This window comes from Spermophilus citellus (genome assembly GCF_964194105.1).
Source record: "Spermophilus citellus genome assembly, chromosome: 10".
Lineage (NCBI taxonomy): Eukaryota > Metazoa > Chordata > Mammalia > Rodentia > Sciuridae > Spermophilus > Spermophilus citellus.
The window spans coordinates 64,570,270-64,591,597 of record NC_138197.1 but is presented as its reverse complement, the minus strand read 5'-3'; the positions used below and the strand labels follow the sequence as shown (position 1 = coordinate 64,591,597).

Sequence of the window (21,328 nt, the reverse complement as noted above, 5' to 3'; positions counted from 1 at the left end):
TTCAAAAGCAGGAAATATTTGAAAATGAAATACTCCGGGGTCTACAAAAGAATCACTTAAGACAAACCCATGTTCAGACACAGAAGAAGGTTTAACAAAATGAACGGGTAAGTGTCCTAACTCCATAATGGCATATGAACTGATTGGAGCATTTGGAATTCCATTGTCTCGATCTCGGTAGAAAATGAAGAAGTTTTAATGTTGAAAATATATACCATACATTGTGAGAAAAGAAATACCCAATGAGCAAGATCAAAGCCGTGTGGTACATGGAGAATGGCAGAAGTGTTATCTGTTTCAAAGATGTGTCCTCCCCCTTCCATAATCATATACTGGAGGGGCAACCCAGAAGGGGTCTGTGCGCCCTGGTTCACTTTGACTCTAAGAAGGAATATCTGCTAGTTACCACAACTGGAACATCAGTAGAGGTGACATGTTTCTTTTTCAGGCCAAGGTGGTTAAACAAAGGTAAGTCTTAAACATTTTCCCTATTCTTTTTATCCTCATCTGCCTGTTGGATGTTAACACTGAAATTGTCAAGGCTATTCATAGCCGAAGTCCCAGATTGATGGTGCTCAGTCCCCAGCCAACACGAACTACCTTTAATGAGAGAAAAAATTGAATTGGTGCCTCTCAAATGTTTTGGTTTGCTTGTTTAGAGCAAACACTGGATAGCAGACAATCGAATGGTGTTCAGTTATATAGCATACCTGTTATGTGAATGCGGTATTCCTCCTTGAAGATCTTCTGGAAGAAAGGGATCTTGAACTGCATGTGAGGAGTGTGCAACCCAGGGAGGTTTACATCGACATCTCCCATGAAGTGGGGGAATTCCCAGTCCTGTCAGAGAAAATCAACATAAAATCATATTTGTGATTTGTTTCATTTCCAAGTAGCAAAAACTTCCAAAACTGACTTCTTGAAAGTATTCATTTTATAATCATTTAAATGCAGACAGCTGTTGGATGCATCAATTTCATTCTGTGATGGTTATTTTATGTACATTAGGTAGCAGTATGCATTCAAAATCAAAATTAAGTCATAACTTAGATCCTTAGATTTTTCTCTTTAATGTAGTAATAAGAAACTAACACAGAAATGATTTACAACTATATATGTTTATTTCTTGCATTCTGGAGAATTGATCTTACATTTTTAGAGAATGAAAGTGATCTGTATTTAATAAATTTGAAATATGTGTGTTATATTTTGTTTTGCTGTTTTTCAAAAATATGAACCTCTAATAACATGTGTTGTAGAAGAGGACAAAGTAAAGAGGATTTCATTCACTTAACCAAATTCTTCAACTTATACCAGGGGGCTTTATTAATCATCTCTGCTGGCAGCTGTTCAGAATGTACAATATCAAAGACTCCTGTCCGGATTTCTTGGAATTCAGATCAATTTGAGCCAAAAGATGGAGGACCTGACATGGTGGCACTAGAGACCAACAGGGAACTAATTCCCACACTGACATTAGTTATTTCGTGTCTCACCTGCTCTTGGTTTTTAGGTAGAGGCACCAAATTAAATGAAAGAAACAATACATTGTATCTGAAAAAACATTTGAGATGGATTCACAGGCATTAATACACACAATTCTGCTTTAATTGCTAAATTATCATGAAATCATAAGTTCTATATCTAATTAATATTTTAACCAACTTAAATATGAAAGTCTTGAACAAAATATTAATTTGAAATTTCAATCCATTAGCTCAATGTAAAACAGTTAAATTTATTCAAGACTTCTACCTATGTAGCTGACAGTAGTTTAGAAATAGAATGGCCTGAACTTTTTAGGAGTTTCCATGTCCATTCCACTCTTCTGTCTGTTGAGCACACTAACTAAAGAAGAATAAGCCTGGAGGGAAGGAGGCTGTGTGAGTAGAGTAAAGCCTTCAGTGTCTAGTAGGTTCCTCATCTGGGAATCATTTCAAGCTGGCAATACGAAAAAAAGTACACAAAGAAAAAAGATGAAAGAATGCATCATATCTTTTCTATCAGTGTGTGTGTGTGTGTGAATGAATCTCATATTGGTCTTGCCTCCCCTTATTTTTCAGATGCCATCAGCGAATAGACATGTCATTTGGAAAGTTCAGAAAACCCAAAGCACTAAGGCTGAATGAATTTGGAATATTTTGATCTGAAACATTAGCAAAAACTGAATTGGTAATGGTACCTGTTAACTACTGGTAAAGCTGTAGCATAGCATTTGCCTTTCCTTTTTCCCTAATACCATCTTTTGCTCTTTCTGTGCTACTTGCAAGAAAATTGGTATTAAATTTAGGCCTTTGTTAAAATATAACTGATGAAAACATATGCTTGGAAAAGAAAATGACTTGTAACTAGAATATCTTTCACTTGCCCTGGATAAATGACACCTTATCATCGATACAGCAATTCTCTTTTTATTTCTTGGCTTAAGGAAAAGAATATTTCCTGGTAGTAATTGGGCCATTGTATTTAGAATTGGCTTCTTTTTAGAAAGACATTTCTTGGATGCTCCCATTTGGTTTTTCCTTTTGTGAAACTGAACTTTTCTACTGGGTGTGAAATTGGTTTTGGTTTGAAAGCAATCTCTGGAGATTTCATGTGAACTGCGATCAAAATTCCATTCACTAAAAAATGGCTTCTCAATTATTTCCCACCTGTACTTGGAGATAGAAAGCAGAGTTAAGGAAATGGGGAGTAGAAGGAAAAGGGAGAAGAAGAAGTCTTGGTGTTTATGTGGATGATGACTTTTGGGATTCTTAAAAGATAATCAGGGAAGGGAGTCAGTGGCAGGGGCTGGGGGTTGAGATATGAGAAAAAGAGGTGGTGCCATATAAGAATTTTTTTCTTAAAAAAACATAAGCAAAAAAGATGATGTCTTACTCAGAAAGTCTCCCAGATGCACTCCTTCTATTTTATTTTTATAATAATCATGTTTTGCTTTGTCAAAACTTTTAATCTCTCAACTCCCTGTCTCCAATCTCTTCCTCAACTACTCCAGTTATTACTATTTCAATTCCTACTCTACGTAGTTCTTCAAACTTATTATTCTTGAATCAGTGTAAACTCTGGCCTAAATTGACTTGGGGAGGGATGGAAAGAACTGTTACCATTTTTCAGAACATTTTGAGCTCATCTTAATGGAAAATGGATGTCTGAGGTTAATGAAATGTCGGTTATTTATTGAAAGAAGGCAGAAAAAGGAGGAGGATGGTCTTCTGAGCCTTCCTAGATTTCAGTCTCTTCATGTACAGATCGCTCTTGAAAATATCCACATCACAGTTTTTGAGGGGAGGATGAGGTGATGCCTGAACAGCGATTGGCACACAGGGGAAAGTCATGGAAATGGCCAACATGCATAGTTGATTTCCTCGCATGACTCCAAGGTCGGGTTTATTTTGAGAGTAAAGCAGAGGAAGCTGGATCTGTTTTCTAAGGGTCACATGTTGGTGGCTTTAATGAAATGTCGGCTTTAAGATCTAAAGGAAAAGAAAGAGAGTTATCTTTTTGCCTTCATCCCTTGCATAGCACTCCCCACCACCATACCTCTGGCTGGGATTTGGCCAGAGCAGAGACCTACCCAGGTCAGGGAAAAAGGAGGAGCGCCTCCCTCAAAGGCATATAGGAGGGGCCTCATGAGGAAGACAGAGAAAGACTTTAATGTTTCCTGATGCATTATGAGTCACAGTGACCTCCAGAAATAACTGTGGGAGATTTAAATGATGCAGAGAGGACTTCTATGCATGTAGGAGAGTGAGCCAGCAACATGTGCAACTAAAGGCTGAAGAAACCATGGACATTTGTGTTATAAATTATTGAGCCCTTGCAATGTTCTAATATCATCCTAGGATGTATGCTCTTATTGTCTCTCTGTGTGTGAATTTAAATACCTCATCTATTTATCTATCTGCACATACATTCAAAATAATCCTGAAAACTTGTTATTATTGACACATTTCTCCCGGTTTTATTGAGGTATAGTGTACAAATAAAAATTATATGTACTTAATTAAAGTCACAATGTGATGTTTCGATATATGTAGTCATTATGAAATAACTATCATAAATTAATTAATACATCCATCCACAGATGGAAATTTGCCTCAGAGAAGTTATTTGTCCAAAGTGGAAAAAAGGGTCATGCAGCAGAGCCCAAGTTTTAACTGGTTCCAAAGAACCCATACTTTCCACCAGGCCAGGCTGTCATTAACCATGAAAAGTAACATTATTGTCTGTTTGTAATTCGCAAATGGAATTATTTTTACCTGCTTTGTGTTCTGAATGAGAAGCACCAATGATCATCTACACATCTCTAAGAACCAATGTCATATGGGTTTTAAATTTTCTCTCCCCAACCCCAAAGGGCTGCCATTTATCTGACCCTAATGTGAACAGGAAGACCAGCTTTAACTCTTTCTCCATGGAGCAGCTGCCCCAGGGACTGTTGGCTTTTATCAGATTGCCAAGAGGAGGATGGTTTGACCAATGGGTGATTTACAGCAAATCTTGAGACTGTCTTGGCGTCATGAATATGGGTGCATAGCCAGTTTTATACACATGTTAAATATGCGTATGTTATGAGAATCATGGCTTCTTTTCCTTCTGCATGAATGTAAAAGTGCATATTTTGAATACAAGATAAAGTATTTATTAAGAGAATGCTAAGCAAGATGTGTTCAGTTACTAAACTCACGGTAGATAGGCACATCTTGGAAATGCACATTATGAAATGTTCATTTATTTTGTTCTTCAAAAAGTGTTATCAGTGTTTAGTAATTCAAAGCCTTCTTACTGTTCTCTGCTATTAAATCCAGCAATAACTGGCAGAAGTCTATCAGATTTGTGGTTCAGTGGTGTGAGAATTATCTAGGTACATGGTATTATGCTATTCTGGTTCTCATCAGTTCGTGATGATATCCACAGTGTGAACAGACCACTAGCCTTGCATCTGCCTCATATAGGAGAAACAGTTAATTTTCATTCAGATGGGCATATTTCCATATAAAAATAAATGAGCAGTGTCATGATATATATCCAATCTTATTTCTTACATACTATGGTTTACTTCTGCCTATGGCAATAAAAAGCAGCTACTGATCCCTATTATTCATGGCCCACATTTGGACAGAATTTCAGGACAATGTTAAGTACATAAGCAAGCTAGTCTCAGGACATCCTGGATTCATCATTTCCCAGTGCTTTCTCATTACGATCCATGCCTCAGGGTCAAGGAAAAGAACTTGGTACTATTCAGAGGAACTCGAGCTTGAAACCAACACTGTTTTGAATTCCCTGACTAGCATTCAATTTCCCAAATCAAATGAAGAGACCTTATTTCTATTTAGGGAAGTGTTTGATGATAAAAATGTAATAACACTGATTACTCTATCCTGCAAAACTAGAGCCATCGTATCAGAACAGAAGTTATATTTTCTGGGTTAAAGATTAGCCACCTGTTTTTTGAGGAAATTAAGAAAGAAATTAGATTTTAATGAAAAGCTGGAAACTATTTAGAATTGAATTGACAATAGATTATTCAATGTTGCTAAAAATATCAGTATTTTTCAATGTAATAATTTATATATCTCCTCTTTATAGACATTAGACTATTAAATTTCAAATTATTTCAAAAGCCAACTTTACAGATATATTTCTTTCCTTCTTTGTTAATCTCTATTTCACCATTCTCTAGAGCTGAATTTAGATCCCTGAATATCAGAACATTTTGCCAAAGATCTTCCCAGCTTGTAAAGCATCCTTAGCGTTTCCATGCTTAGCAGTGTCCTAGCAACAGGATTGTAGATGACAGTGAGCAGTGGTGGCCTGAAGAATTGTACTTATGCTTTGGGTGATATTTTTGTTTCTTATTAAGCAACTAGAGTGCCTGGTTTCTTTCAGAAACTCTGTGCTTCTTCTAATTGGCAAAGTTGCCATAGTATCATTCAGTTGAATTAATCCTTGGAAGCTCTGACATACAGTTGGTTTTGTTATTTATTTGTTTATTGCCTGTCTCCCCCACTGGAATGTAAGCTCTAGGGAGATAAGAGGAATTTTTTCCTGTTTTGTCCACTGCTGTGTTTCCCATACCTGAAATAGGGTTCGCATAGAGTAAGAACTCAAATATTTGCTAATTGATGAATGGAGTGCTCTGAAAGTTATACAACAATCCATTTTGGGTTTCATGTAAATGGAAACTCAGATGGATGTAGTTAAACAGAAACAGCACAATAAAAACTTATTTTTGTAAATAAATGTTACACATCACATAAGATTAATTATTATAAAGAAATTTGTTGTCTTACATTTTTTATTTATTCACCAGGTATACTGGAATTGTATGGACAGCAACAAAAAGTCTCACCCAGTAGCCAAAGATCACAAAAGAAAGAAGAGAATGGATCATCAGAGGGAGTGAAGGTCAAGTGTAAATATCATATCGTGAGTTGAGCTAATAAATGTTTGGGAAGTTGGTTAATACACTTTGTATACAACCAGAGATATGAAAAATTGTGTTCTGTATGTGTAATAAGAATTATATAGTGCATTCCACTGTCATATATAAATAAATTAATTAATTTAGAAAAACAGCAAAAAAATGTGTGTCGGGGGACTGAAAAGGGGTCCCCTTTGAATTGCCATTTGCAAAGGAGCTCATGAGATATGTGCAAACAAGTTGGAAAACATGAATGAGAATATAAAGGAGCATGTGGTTTGGAAAGGGTGAAGGGATAGCTTCACACAATGATGACAGTAGGAGAAGTGTTAAGGCAAAATGGAATGCAAGACAGAACCTGGTGTTCACAACAGAGGTTTCAGGACACTTTTTGATGTCCTTTGACATTGACCCTTTTCTCATATGTTGTATTCTGATTTTCTCTTGATATTCACTGTTGTTTTCCCCCTGAAGATCAAATGCATTCTATAACCTTTTGTAGTTTTCTTTTAGAAGGCAAATAGGCTACATAAAGGATTTAAAACCTTTGGGGGAAAAGTCTTGGGTTTCTGGTTGAAGTAGGCTTTTGTCAGCTAGTAGTAGAGATGGCAGACCTCATTCATCACTAAAACAAATCCATGCTGAACTGCAAATCTTTACTCAAAATGTAAAGAACTTGACTCTTTCACGTATTTCTGTGTATCCTAAAGAACTCTCAATATTATTGTGGTCTAAAATGTAATTTATATTAGGGGTTTACTTTTTAGTGTCATATAATATCTTTTCTTCATCAATATTGTTTTTTAACTCACAAAAGACAATATAAATTCTGGCTAATTTTGAAGACATTTACCAGTGAGATATAAATATTAGTCTAGTGCCTATATTAAAAAAACATGTCAACCCCAGAGCAGGTCTGAAAACTAAATATAGTCTATTACTTTTTAGAGAACTTGCCTAAAGGCTGTGGCAAGGTAACAGTGGGTTTTTTAAAAGAAGTTCCATTACATCTAGACATCTGAAAGCATCATTCCTTTGAGCGCCAAAATGGATACGTGTCTAATGAAATGCACTGAGCCTCATGTACAGATGTCCTGTCCTTACAGACTGATGTGATGAAGGACAAAATAAAAGTCAGTCTTATAAGTGTTTACAACTAATGGAAATGCATCATGTGGCATCCAGGAATAATGGAAAATCAATACCCCTTACTAGGACACCACAGTTCACCAGTACAGAAGGCAAGAGTGTTCAACATCTTAAAGACTCCCATGAAATGGGGAGAGAGGAAGCCTTTGGCTATGAAGAGTGGCTGATAACTAAATTTAGTGCAAAGTCTGAAGAAATGCTCAGCATTGGGTCATTTTACAAAGTCTTCCAACTGATCTACTTAGTACTTTTTAAGAAGAACAAATGTTAACTATATAATAAAGTGACATGTATTTTACTCAAAAAAGAATTCCTCTTATAAGGAAAGAATGAAATCTAGTTAAAGAAAGTTATTAAACAACACATTTTTGTGTTCTTTTTCAGACACGGGCTACATCATAATAACATATATTTCCTTCTTATTCTGTGCTTTATTGTATTTGCATATTTGGTACAAAATGCCACTGCTCTAGTGTCTATTCTGGCTTTACATATGCTGCCAGCAATGGTCACATTCAATTGTCTGAATGACTAATTTCTTCTATGGGCTACTTAGGAAAATTAATGCATACTGTCAAAAGAGTAGATATTATTGTCCTTCATAAATTCTTTATGTAATATTGAGGTCATTTTTCTCCATGAAAAAATAATGATAATGGATATCAGTGGGAAAATGTGATTCAATATATAAATGCTCACCTCACAAACAATGGAAAGAGTATGAAGTTGATCTTAATGTCAGATGGGTGGTAGAAAAAAACAGCCTTTGAAGTTCCTTATAGTGGTTTCATTTCTATTATTTTTTCAGGATTTTCTAATGGAGCATATATTCTAGTTGGGAACACAGACTAGTCTTTTAGCAAATGAGGATATAATATGTTGTCAAACAATGATAAGTGTTCTGAAGTGAGGAGGGAAAGGGATGAAAAATAGTGAGATGTCATGGGTGCTACTTGAATTGGTCAAAAGTAAGTGTATCTAAAGGCAATCTTTCCACTGAGTACTGGTTCATATGAAGAGAAAGCCCTGTAAAACTCTAGAGGAGGATAATATCAACTAGAAGGGAAAGCAAGCACAAAGGCCCTAAAGTATGAAGGATGGGACGTTTTTGTGTTCAAGAAGCAGGAAGACCAGAGTGGTTATGGGAATGTGGGTGATGTGGAGAGTGGTGGGAGGAATAAAGTCCACCCAGGAGACTGCTGCAGAAGTTCAGGTGTGAAGTGATGTGGATAAAACACGGGCAACCAGATGGTCAGGTCAAGATGCATTTTGAAGTTATTACAACTGGTTGGAGCAGCTGGTAAATGGTAATAGCATTTATTGGCAAGGAGAAGATTGGGGGGAACGAATCCACTTTCAGAAAATGGGAAAGTGGGTAAGAAATTCAGAGAGCTATTCAGAATACGCTGATATGGAAAACTTAATAGATACCTGTCATAGTTTGAATCTCTTCTCCAAATCTCATGGTGAGATTTAATTGTCATTGTGACAGTATGAAGAGATGGGGCCTATAAAAAGTAATCAATGGAGTAATGTCATTATTATGTGCCTGCTTGCCCTTTTGTCATGTTAGCACAATGAAGACTATGTAAAATGACCCAGATGCTGGTGCCATGGTCTTAAACTTTCTAGAACCATGAGTGTTATGGTTTGGATGTGAGGTGTCCCCCAAAAGCTCATATGTGAGACAATGCAGCAAAGTGTAGAGGAAAAATGATTGAGTTATAGAAGCCTTAACCCAATCAGTGAATTAATCCCCTGACAGATTATCTGAGTGGTAACTGAAGGTGGGTAGTGTGTAACTAGAGAAGGTGGGCTGTGTGTGGCTGGAGGAAGTGGGTCATTGAGGGGTGTGCCTTTGGGGTATATATGTTGTATCTGGTGAGTGGAGTCTCTCTGCCTCCTGATCCTCATGTGAGCTGTTTCCCTTTGGCACTCTCTTCTGCCATGATGTTCTGCATCACTGTGAGCCATGAGGAATGGAATCAGCTGTCTCTGGAATGAGACCTCTGAAACTGTGAGCCTTCGAATAAACTTTTCCTCCTCTAAAACGGTTCTTGTTAGTTGTTTTTTTTTTTGCCACAGAAGCAAAAAAAAGCTGACTAAAACAATGAGTCAAATGAACTTCTATTGCTTATAAATTACCAAGTCTATGGCATTCTATTACAGCAGCAGAAAAGGTACTAACCCAACATCCAAGTTGAAATATCATGTAGGCGGTTGGGAAGCTTAGTGAAGAGGCTGAGCCTAGAAACACAGATGTGGAGTCACCAGTGTGTCTATTGATATAAGGTCACAGCATTGGATAAAATTACATAGAAAGGGAGTATACAAAGCCAAACGTAGAGGTCCAGAAGCCTAATACTAAGACACTTCAGCATTTAGAATCTTTAAAAGGAACCGGCAAAGTAACCTGAAAAGAACAGTCATGTCCTAGAAGCCAGGATTTAAAAAAAATGTTTCAAGCAAGAAGGAGTGATAACTATGTCAAATGTAGCTGAAGGTTTGAAGAAGAATAGGACTGAATATTAGCCATCAGATTTGGCAGTATGAGGGTTGTTGTTCTTGACAACACCACTGTGCTCCAGAGGAAGTACAAGTGAAGGACAAAAGCACAACTGGAGTTGATTCAAAAGAAAATGAAATGAGATGTATAGTCAACTGGAGAAAGGACAGCCTTTTAATAGAGGGTGCTGGGGAAATGGTGTAGAAACAGTCACAAGATGACACTGGAGCCTTATCTCTCACCAGTTATGAAAATCAACTTCAAATGGATTAAAGACTGACCTAAGACCCCAAACCATGAAACTACTAGAAGAAAACCTAGCAAAAACATTTCAGGACATTGGAATGGGAAAGGATTTTTTTCTCTTTTTAAAAGATACCTAAAAAAAACAGGAAACAAAAGTGAATATAGACAAAGGGAATTATATCAAACTAAATAGCTTGTGTTTAGCAAAATAAATGATCATCAGAGTGAAGAGATGACTCATGTTTAAGTAAAAGTATGTAAACTGTTCATCTAACAAGGGGTTAATATTCAGAGTTTATAAGGAACTTGAAAAACTCAATAGCAAAAAAGCAAGTAACTCAATAAAAAATGGGCAATAGACCTAAATGGATATTTCTCAAAAGTTGATGCATAAATAGTCAACAGATATAGAAAAAAAAGTTCATCACTAGTTTTCAGAAAAATGTAGGTTAAAACCAAAATGAAATATCACCTTATTCCAGTAAGGATGAGCCAATTATCAAAAAGAGAAGATAATAAGTGTTGGTGAGGATGTGAAGACAAAGAAACTCTTGCACACTGTTGGGGAGAAGGCAAATTAGTATATCTACTATGAAAAACAATCTTGAGGTTCCTCAAGAAACTATAAATAGAACCACTATATGATCCAGTGACCCTCTCCTAGGTATATATCCAAAGGAAATTCAATCAGTATGTCAAATGGGTTTCTGCACTCTCTTATTTATCGCAGCACTAGTCACAACAGCCAAGAAATGGGAACAACACAAGTGTTCTCAGCTGATGAACAGATGAAGAGACTGTGCTGCATAAACACAATGGGACACTAATCATCCATAAAAAGAATGAAATCCTGTCATTTGTGACAACTTGGATGGAACTGGAGATAAGTGAAAGGAGCCTGGTATAGAAAGAAAGTACCACATGATCTCACTTACATGTGGATCTAAAAGCATTAATCTCATACAAGGTGAGAGAGTGGTAGTTGCCAGAGGCTGGGGAGGATGGAGGGGAAGGAGGCAAGGGCAAAGTATGATTGATTGGTATTAAGATACAGTTAGGAACAAGAAGTTCTGGTGTGCGGTTACACCACAGGGTGACTATAGAAAATACTGTACTATGTCTGTACGTCTGTATAACTGTTATGTATCTCAGAAAGCTAGAAAATATTTGGAATGTTTTTGTTAAAAATAAGTAATAAATGTTTGAGACATGTTTATGATCTCAAACTTTTATGACTTATATGATCACACAATGTGTACATGCATTGAAATGTTACATGGGACCTCACTACTATGTACAATTTTCACATTTTTATGTATCACTTAAAAATTAATTTAAAGAAAATAATGAATATTAAAAATGAAAAATATGTAAAATAGTAGAGGCAATACATACAGAACTTTTAGGATCTCTGCTGTAAGAGAGAATAGTGTAAATAGACAGTAATTCAAGAGAGACCATGATTAGGTTAGTTTCAAATGATTTTCTTAGTATAAAATAGAGTGAGTTATTATAGACTAGGGAAGTCTGAGACCTGTAATTTTCTTTTTATGTTTTCAGTAGTTTTGCAATTACCAGTGTTAAAACTGATTTGCACAAGTATGGACATACTGGTTGTTTACAGCTGTTGTCCATTTCTAGTGGACAGTGTCTATTCAGTACTGACTACCAGTCACTACTGCTTTGGCCAGTAGTTAAACATTCTGACCATCATTATCGGTGATCTCAAAATGGCAATTTTTCTGAAAAAGCCAAAGAGCCCCTATTTATTGAATACAGCAGGCTTTTAGAAACAAGAGGCTGGGTCCTCACTTCTCTGTACCCAGTGTGGTTTCCTTCTATTTTCATCTTTCTTTGTAAAGACTTCAGGCTCTGGAACAACCTCAGAGCCCCCTGCTTCTGACCCCCTGGACCACTCAATGATAACAGGTAACAGAAAGTAAAACCTTTAGAGCAATGAATTTGAACTGTCAGATTTTCCTTGTCTGTCTTCAATGAATTTTAGGTCAAGAGTGTTCATCCTTTGAGCTCTAGAGAAAAATTATCCACCCTCAAGTAAGAAACCAAAGACTAGGAAATAAGATATATTGGTACAGGTTAGAGGGATGGAAAGAATAAAATATATTTTGTTGTTTCTGAATTATATCCTCAGTGAATTGAAAAATTTTCTGAAACTATTGTTAGTCCAGAGGTCAATGGCCAACAAAAGTCTAACATGCATTGCTTTCCTTGTTCAACACCTATGGGAGGGATATTCCATCACCCTGAGTCCTTTTGGAAAACAGAACTACAAGCTGGGGTAAAGAATCTTCCATGCATGTCAGCAATAGCATATCTTCATACTGACACAATCCATTCAGGAAAGTCTGATGTGGCCACAGTGAGCTTGGCCTGTAGACTTCATAAAGCCCTTTTACAGTCAATATGAGGTCTACATTTCTCAAAGAAGTTCCCAAGGACATATTCAATTTCCCCAATGAATGGTATCACATTATCAGTGAACTAAATCAACAGTTATTAAATGCTTACTAGATGCAAAGCATATATTCTCGAAATGTATAAAATGATATTAATAAGTGAAAAAATAAATTATGTTCTTACTTTTACAGTTTTATACAATGGTGATTACAGGAATTGCCCCCCACCATGGAATCTAACAGATTACTAGTAGGAAAGAGACAAGATGAAATTAAATCAGTAACCCATGATATATTCCATTTTATCCCCATTTATATTATGCAGAAATCTTCACAAAAGTCCTATTTATGAGATTGGATATATTTTCATATTCATATCAGACTAAGCAAACAAATATTTATTATAAATCTGCTCTGTGCCATCCATTTGAAATACTTAATCTACTGTAAGCCACATGTAAATATATATGACAGATTTTTTTTCTCATTTTGTATGGGAGTAAATTGAGGCTCAGAGAGCAGTCAAGTAGTTTGCCCAATGCTGCACAATTGGTGCCAAAAAGGTTTGGTCGCAGGGCAGTCTAAAAAGACGTTTTTGCTTGCCACATCAAATTTTCTCATGACTTTTTCTTTTTTAAAAATATATTTATTTCTTTTTAAAAAAATATATTTATGTGGTGCTACAGATTAAACCCAGTGCCTCACATGTGCCAGGAAAGCATTCTACTACTGAGCTATTAATGTTGCAGTTATTTACCTGCCTAAAAGCCAACTGCCATGCTAATATGTATTTCTGTTTGATGATAAATTGTATCTGTAATGAAAGTGGTATGTTGCAGCTCACCTTGAAATGATGTTTTCTCTGGAATATTTTGCTTCTTGGAGCACATTAGGAAGTTATCCTGTCTAGTTTTCATTGCAAAATTAAGAAGTGGCAATGAGTCTACTTTTATCATGCAAGACATTAACAAAGTTTGCAAAATATTCAGGTTGAGGTGCACATTTAACTGTAAATGATTTATAGACCTCTTATAATTTTCAGTGCCAATGCATAGATTAAGCTCTAAATTTATAATATTTAAAACAATGAATATTATCTCCCAAAAGTATTTACTCTTTGGTTTTCTCAGATGAGGATTTTTTTCATTATGCTCAGGCATTCTGATGGCAGAGAATAGATTTGGGGATGATTTAGGGTCCATCAGTGATAGTTATCAAACCTTGTAACTTTCTAAAAAGACACATCTTTTATGTTTCTTTGGAACTTACATAATGGTAAGATTTATGCTACTAACATATTGTGGCTGCACATATCATTAAGTGGTTAAAGTTTCATATTATGCCCATGACATGAGGCAAAGCAGGAACACATGAAAAGATCTCTATGTGTAATTATACACACATTTTATAGCAACCTAACAAACTTTTATTTGAAGTCTTCCTTTTCTGTATGTCAATGCAGTGTTTAATTTATTATTTTATGATGATCCTCACATTTCAAAGATTAGTTCTTTTTCTCATAATTATGATGGAGAGATGGCATAGTGTTCATAAATATAAAATTACTAATCCTTTTATTCAGTGTTCTTCTTTATATTTGATTTTAAACAGAATTATCAGTATGATCAATATTAAAAAGTACAAGTGTAATGTTACTATGAGGTCAAAGTTTTACATTGTATCTCTGTAGTATATCAGAAATCTCATGAAATATGTCATACTTAGAAATATTACAGACAATATTCTTAGTATATGTGGAAACAAAGTAACAGTGGGCTTTGGGAAGGAGGTAAAAATGATGAGAAAATAATTTCATGCCACCTCAGGATAATATCTCATAAATTTTTTGCTCATAAAAATGGTATGCCTATGGTTCTGAAAATTGACTTTCAATGCACAGAAAAGCTATATGGTAGTAATAATGAAAACTAAATATAAAACATAAAATTTTGCCTTCAAGCATCAGATTGTACTTGGTGAGCCATTGGTAAATGTGAAATTATCACATTTGCCAGTTGCCATAGGCTTTGCTTTATGGATATCTGCAATGTTATATACATAAATCAATTAATATGGTTTTTTATATATAAACCCAGGTGTGTGTGATTCATTGCCTCTCACTAGAAGAGAAGTTGGCAAATCAACATAATTATGAGACTGTTCAGGTGACAGAGTATATTGAGAAATTAGTTCTCTGAAAAAAGTTCCATGTTCCCTATGATTTGCCAACTGGTCCCTACCATTAATTCCCAACTTAGAGAGTCCTGGAATTTTAATACTCTATTTATTTTTAATGATAAATGTACTTCAACAGCTACAAAGATGAATCAAATCCCTTAACTAATCATGTATCATCTGCCTTTCAATTAGCATTAGCCAGAAATGGGGACTTCTTCACATCTCATCTTTGGGAACAATACATAGGAAGAATGATTTGGTTTTTTAATGGAAGCACCTGCAAAGTATGCAAATTAACTCAGATTCAGTGAAAGAGTCCTTCAATTGTGCTTCCTTAGCGTCAACTGCAGACTGTGTAAAAGAACAAATATTATCTTCGTAATTAACATTTTTTTCTGGTTTTCTTTTTCAAGTCAATTGTCCATGATTTAGCATGGTCTTGCCAATAATTAAAGAGTCTGATCAATAGGTTACTCATGCTCTGATCTAAAATAAAAAGATAGCTTCTAAAGTTATTTAAATGAAAGGAAACAGACTTGCCTTTCTAATATTATTAAGTATTCTGCTTGTCACACCTCCAGCTGGGCCATATAATTGATGTACTGTTTTAACAACAGCTACCATTCAAGGAGCTCCTATAAAAAACAGTTTCTGCCCCAGAATAGTTCTTCACATACATTTCCCTAATTATTCTTTAAAACAGTTCTGTAGGAGAGGTTTTATTTTTTCCATTTTTCAATAATGGACACTGATTTTCAGAGAAGGTAATTTTGCTAATAAGTAGAAGAGTAGAAGCCAACATAGGCATGTCTAGTTCTATACAAATGTTTTATATATTACATTGATGAAGTGAGTTACTTAGTTTATCCTGGCTCTAATTTGTGTCACTGTCTATGTCTGCACACTCAATAATTGTTTCAGTCTCTCTTCTAAGCATTGACAATATAGCAATGAACAAGGCAGATGTGATTTCTAGATTCTGCCTTCCTGGGACTTATAGTTTGAATGTAATATAAACACATAAACAGAACAATTCAGGAAATTATTTGCCCTACAGAGAAAATAAACCAGGATAACATTTGGGCATAATCTACTTTAGCTAGGGTTAGAAAGATCTCTATGAGGATGGAGCCTCTGCAGCAAATGGCACCAGATTCTATAAGGTGTGCTGTGGATGCAACAGGAACCCAAACAGAGTTCCTAGTGGGAACAGCAGGTAAAAGAACTGGTGAAGAGTCAAATAAATGAAATTAGTTACAAAGAAAATAAACTAGGGATTGATAGAGAAACAACAAGGAGGGCATTTGAGGAAGTGGCTAATTAGTGATGATGTCTGATCTGAGAACTGAGGCCAAAAATGACCCAGATGTATATAAAGTGGAGAATACTTAGTAAAGCAAGTGCTCAGTTATCTACTATATGTCATGAGCTCTCTTAGATCCTAGGAATTAGATCCTCTAATTTTGGGAGTTTGATGAACAAAAACCCATGTACATCCTGGTTTCTTGAAGCTTACAGTCTAGTAGGGATTTGAACATTAATCAAATAATAATGGGAATAGACTTTAGTATTTCTGAGTTAACTTGTATGATCATGCTCATCAATCACTAACTTAGATATCACAATATCACAATGTTTGTCTTATTTAACCCTTGCTATTTTCCTCAGTAAGAGCACCAAAGAACATTTTGTCATAGGTCCACCAGTAGACTATTGTGTGGTGTTAACTTTTCGTATACATGCATCTACTACCATTCTCCTTTGGTATCTGTGGTTCTAGGATAATTGGGGATATTAAAATCCATGGGATGCTCAAGTCCCTTATATAAAATGAAAGAGTATTTCTTTATAATCTATGTGTATCTTCCCCATGAACTTCAAATGATCTTTTACATTACTTATAATAGCAAATATAAAGAAAATGATAAGTAAATCGTTGTAATACTACATTGTTTAGGAAAGAAGTCTGTACATGTTCTGTGCAGATGCAATTTTTTTCCTGAATATTTTCCATCAATAGATGATTTAAATCCACATATGTGGAACCGAAGGATACAGAGAACTAACTATATATTGATGGTATGTTTCTTTGTATTTCTCTCAGTCCTTTGCACAATGTTAAATACATAGTAGGAAGGTTAAAAAACATAAACTGTTTGATCATTTACCAATATTTACCAAGTGTTTATTATGTACCAGAAACCGTGAGAGACACTGGGGCAATAAAGATAGAAATCAAAATTCCTGCCTTCGTGAAAGCTAACCCTGCAGTGGAAGAGGCAAACAAGTTGAACAGTACTTATTACTATAATTTGTTTCTATACCATTATTATAGGATGATACAGAATTATCAAAGTTGGGGTGATGGAGCTAATGGAGAAAGCACACATCTTATTCAAACTTCAAGAGAATGAATGAATTACCCAGCCATTGTCAACCTTCCATTTTCATAGTGACCACAGGCTGCTAAGATCATGTAGATCATCCCATGCTCCAGGCATAGAACATTGCCATATACATGGGTCATCTTTTTTATAATTTGTGTTGTTAGTTTAAAACACAGACCCAAATGGACCTTTTTCCAGTGAATCTCTGTGGTTTACCTAACATTAGGTCATCTAAAAGATCATCTCCTCACAGACCTTCTTTTCTTATAATTTTTTAAATTAAGTCTTTTTTCACCCAAAGATAGACACTGCTTATTTGATGATATAGTAAAACAGAAAATGCAGTGTACAGAACTGCCACAATGTTCCGTGCACAACATTTGAATGCCATTACTAAAGTCATGTTATCAGGAATGGTTTGAGAATTTTCTGTAAGAAAATAGAAATGATTTTGGTGTCCCAGATTAACCTGCATCAGTCTGCACATTGCAGCCAACCATAAAACCGTTAACAATGGGCATGCGAATTTAAATCAACAGAATACTATCAAGAAAAGTGATTAAAACTTCAAAAACTGTGAATCCATGATTCATTCTGTATTCCTTACTCAGAATTAAGCTGGTATTGACTTCGTATTCTTGTTGTCATTCAGATTGATTGCCACTGGAATAACATTGGCCTGGCAGTTTCCTTGGTCAGTATTTACATCACATCATCAATATATATATATATATATATATTAATGTTTATCTTAACCAAAGTCAATATTTCTTATCCTTGAGGTAATTACTTTGGTAAATGACTATGGCATAAATCAGATAACCATGGGAAAAAACCCTCATTGACAATAGTTATATGCATATCCTTTTCCCCAGTGCCTCTATAATTAGAAAAATTTGCAGTGTTATTTACCTTCTTGAAATGGGGCTTCAGGTATACACATACACACTTTTCTAATTATTTTCATAAACATTTGGCCACATAAATTAAAATTAGAAGGGCAGAAAAATTACTTAGTCTGTCCGAGTAAACCTATTTTTTTTTTTTTTACATCATGTACACACTCATGTTTTCTATGTGATTCAACATTCTCTGTTATCTGGCTCCACACTATTAAAGTCATTGAAATAAATGAAGATGTGATGAGAAATAAAACCAAATGACTTTTCACACAGAGACAAAAAAATTATTAACATTTTCACTTTTAAATTAGCTGCCTTGCTAATTTGTAAACATTGTCTTTAGATATTTTCTTACTATTTGGTTTTTTCTATAACATGCTAATTTGGGAGCATGTTTCTGCAGTCATCTTTTAATAGTCCATATTAATCTGCTGATTCTACTTCTAGAAAACTCTGCCGAGAAAATGGCTTTCAATCTATTGTTATTTGTTAGGTGAACAAGTGGAAAGAAACTTTTGATAGATAAAAGTGAAACTGAATATAGTATATCATTCCATGGAAAATTATACAGCTACTCAGAATTAAAATTATGTAAGCTTTACCATATATTGTTAAGTGAAACTACATAATGCAAAGTTAAATATAAGCTATAATTTTAAGTGGCTATTTGCAGATGCACAGTGAAAATAAAACAAAAACTAACAAAAGACAGCAAGATAATATATCAAATTGGTTTTGTTATTACAGTAAAATTATAGTTTGTTTTAAATTGATCATGTTTTATGAATTTCTAAAGTATTTTAATATTATTTTAATTTTGTGTACCCATATTACTATGTACATTCTAGATATTTATTCATATTCTAGACATATTCCCATTTTCAAAGCAATTTTTTTTTCTTTTTTTCTTTTTGGCTTTAAATCTTTCTTTAATTCTAACAGTCAATATCTTTCCTTAACCTCTAACCTTATATCCTCCTATAAATCTTGCTTTTATTCAATCTTGCTTTTATTTACTTTTGGTTGGAGCAATTCCTTTTCAGCTCAGGGTTCAAAGGGGATATAATATCACCTGCCTTCCTTTATGTCCCCAGAGTGCTGTGGATTTAATGAGATAATGTCCACACAGCACTTTGTGCTCCTTAGAGAAAGTTGCTATATAAAAAACAATGCATTATAATTATTTATGTTATTATAAAACCCACAGAGATATTAGAGCTACAATTTAGCACAAGCAGACAGGGTTGGACTAGCTCCAAGTATAGGCTGGGCAGGGTCCATTAATACCAAGTTCTCAGGAATTGGATGCAGTTGCTGCTTCTCTTTCCCTGCATCTATTGGTACTAAAATGCAAATCCACATTTCTTCTTGATTTAAAAACAGAACACTTTAATTTTAATATGAAATCTTTAAAAAAAAATCATAACATGTCACTTATTTTTACTTGATTCTCTGTCTTCCTCTCTCTCTTCTGCTTAGTTCCAACTGGAAATATTCCTCATCTATTTATGGTAAATAAACCTACGAAGCTAGGGTTAAAAAGCAGATATTACTGACTTCTGAAAAATCAAAATTAATCCCTTCATTAATTCAAGGGATTGTGAATTAATGAAGAGTAACACAATTTTTGAGCTAATGCAGTACAGCCAACCACTACCTAATACACAAACAACCTACTTAGTGGCTCAAAAGTAGTCAGGCATTTTTCTGAGCACTTATAATGATGGAACAGAGCTAAATTCTTAAAAAAAAAAAGTCTGAAACCTAGAATGTTCTGCTGTACATTTAGAGCAAGAAAAGTTCTGTTCTGCTGGAGCAAGGAGCAAGGAAAGTATTGTACTATGAAACTATTGCAAAAGCCTAGGAAACACATGATGATGACCTACAGTCCCATAGTAAGAAAATGAGGGTGAAATTTGAGAAAATAATGGCACTGCTGTCAACATGCTGGATATGGGAAACACAGCATCAGAAGAAGCACAGGTGAAACTATTTTCCTTACTTGGAAGATTGGATGGCTGCTGGCATTACCACCAACAACAAAATGCAGGGGACAGAGCAATTTGGGGGAGAACGTTAGGGTAAAAGAATGAGTTTTGATTTGTTAAGTGTGGGGTTTCTAAAGGATATTCAGCTGAAGATGTCCAGAAGAGAGCTGGAAATGTGGATCTCCAGCTCGGGATAGAAGTCAGAAATGGAAATAAACTAGGGGTGGGGGGAAAGAAAACCTAGTTTAAAATATGTAGAAAAAAATAGTTTGGATGAACTCAGTTGCATACCTACTGAGATTTACTATGATCTCCATTATTTTGTGAATTCTGTCATTTCTTCCAGAGATGCTGTTGATTCCATGAACTCATTCAAAAGACAATAAAATAAATGGAAATGGATGAAGGAGCTTAAGGTAACTACATTATGCTCCTTTATGCGTGCGTTTGAGTTAATATTGTTGGTTTCTTCTCATTCCCTGTTTTTTATGTAATCATGTAATTTGTCATTCTTTCCTTATCACATCAGAGTATTCCCTCTTCCCCAATACACCTTCCAGAGGAAAAGTAACTTAAGGCTTTTCTTTTTTTTAATACCTTCATTCTAATGTGGTGCTGAGAATCGAACACAGCACCTTGCACATGCTACGCAAGTGCTCTACCACTGAAAAACAGCCCCAGCCCTTTTAACTTAAGGCTTTTTAAGATCTCTTATTATTATTATTATTTTTTAATTGCCCCCTCCAAACACAGTTCCTGGGAAATTACCAATGGTCCTCACAATTGCACAGACATCCAGTCTGTTTCCTATTTTTTTCTTCTTCTGACTCACAACAGAAACCTACCACAGAAGACAAGGCCTGTGAACCTGCTGGAAGATGACAAATAGCCAGTGAGTTACCACTGACCTTTGTGGCACCATCTCCCTTCAGTTCTGGTTTTGCCTCCAGCTAACACTGCCAAAGAGGTTTCCTGTCCTATTTCTTCTCCAGGGCAGGTAATGGGGGGTCCAGTCTCCTGCTGCACTGAGTAGTTCTGCTCTATGTTCTCTTCTTCTGGTACCATATAGGCTACAGAACAGAATGCTTTAGTCTTTGCAAATTTTCTGTAACTTTTTTTATCAACCAC

The 21,328-nt window shown here is 35.3% G+C and overlaps 1 protein-coding gene across 5 annotated transcripts in view; it reads right to left on the bottom strand.

The window, feature by feature from the left end:
- The window catches only part of TMEM117 (transmembrane protein 117), a 482,831-nt gene that overhangs the window by 14,530 nt on the left and 446,973 nt on the right, over window positions 1-21,328 (bottom strand). For 4 of the 5 annotated variants that reach the window (XM_081310889.1, XM_081310886.1, XM_081310887.1 and 1 more), the window contains one exon: window positions 711-840. In XM_081310889.1, the coding sequence (XP_081167015.1) occupies window positions 711-840 (130 nt within the window). Of the gene's footprint in view, window positions 1-710; window positions 841-3,180; window positions 3,474-21,328 lie in introns of those variants that run through there. The other variant, XM_081310890.1, reaches the window with a different exon arrangement.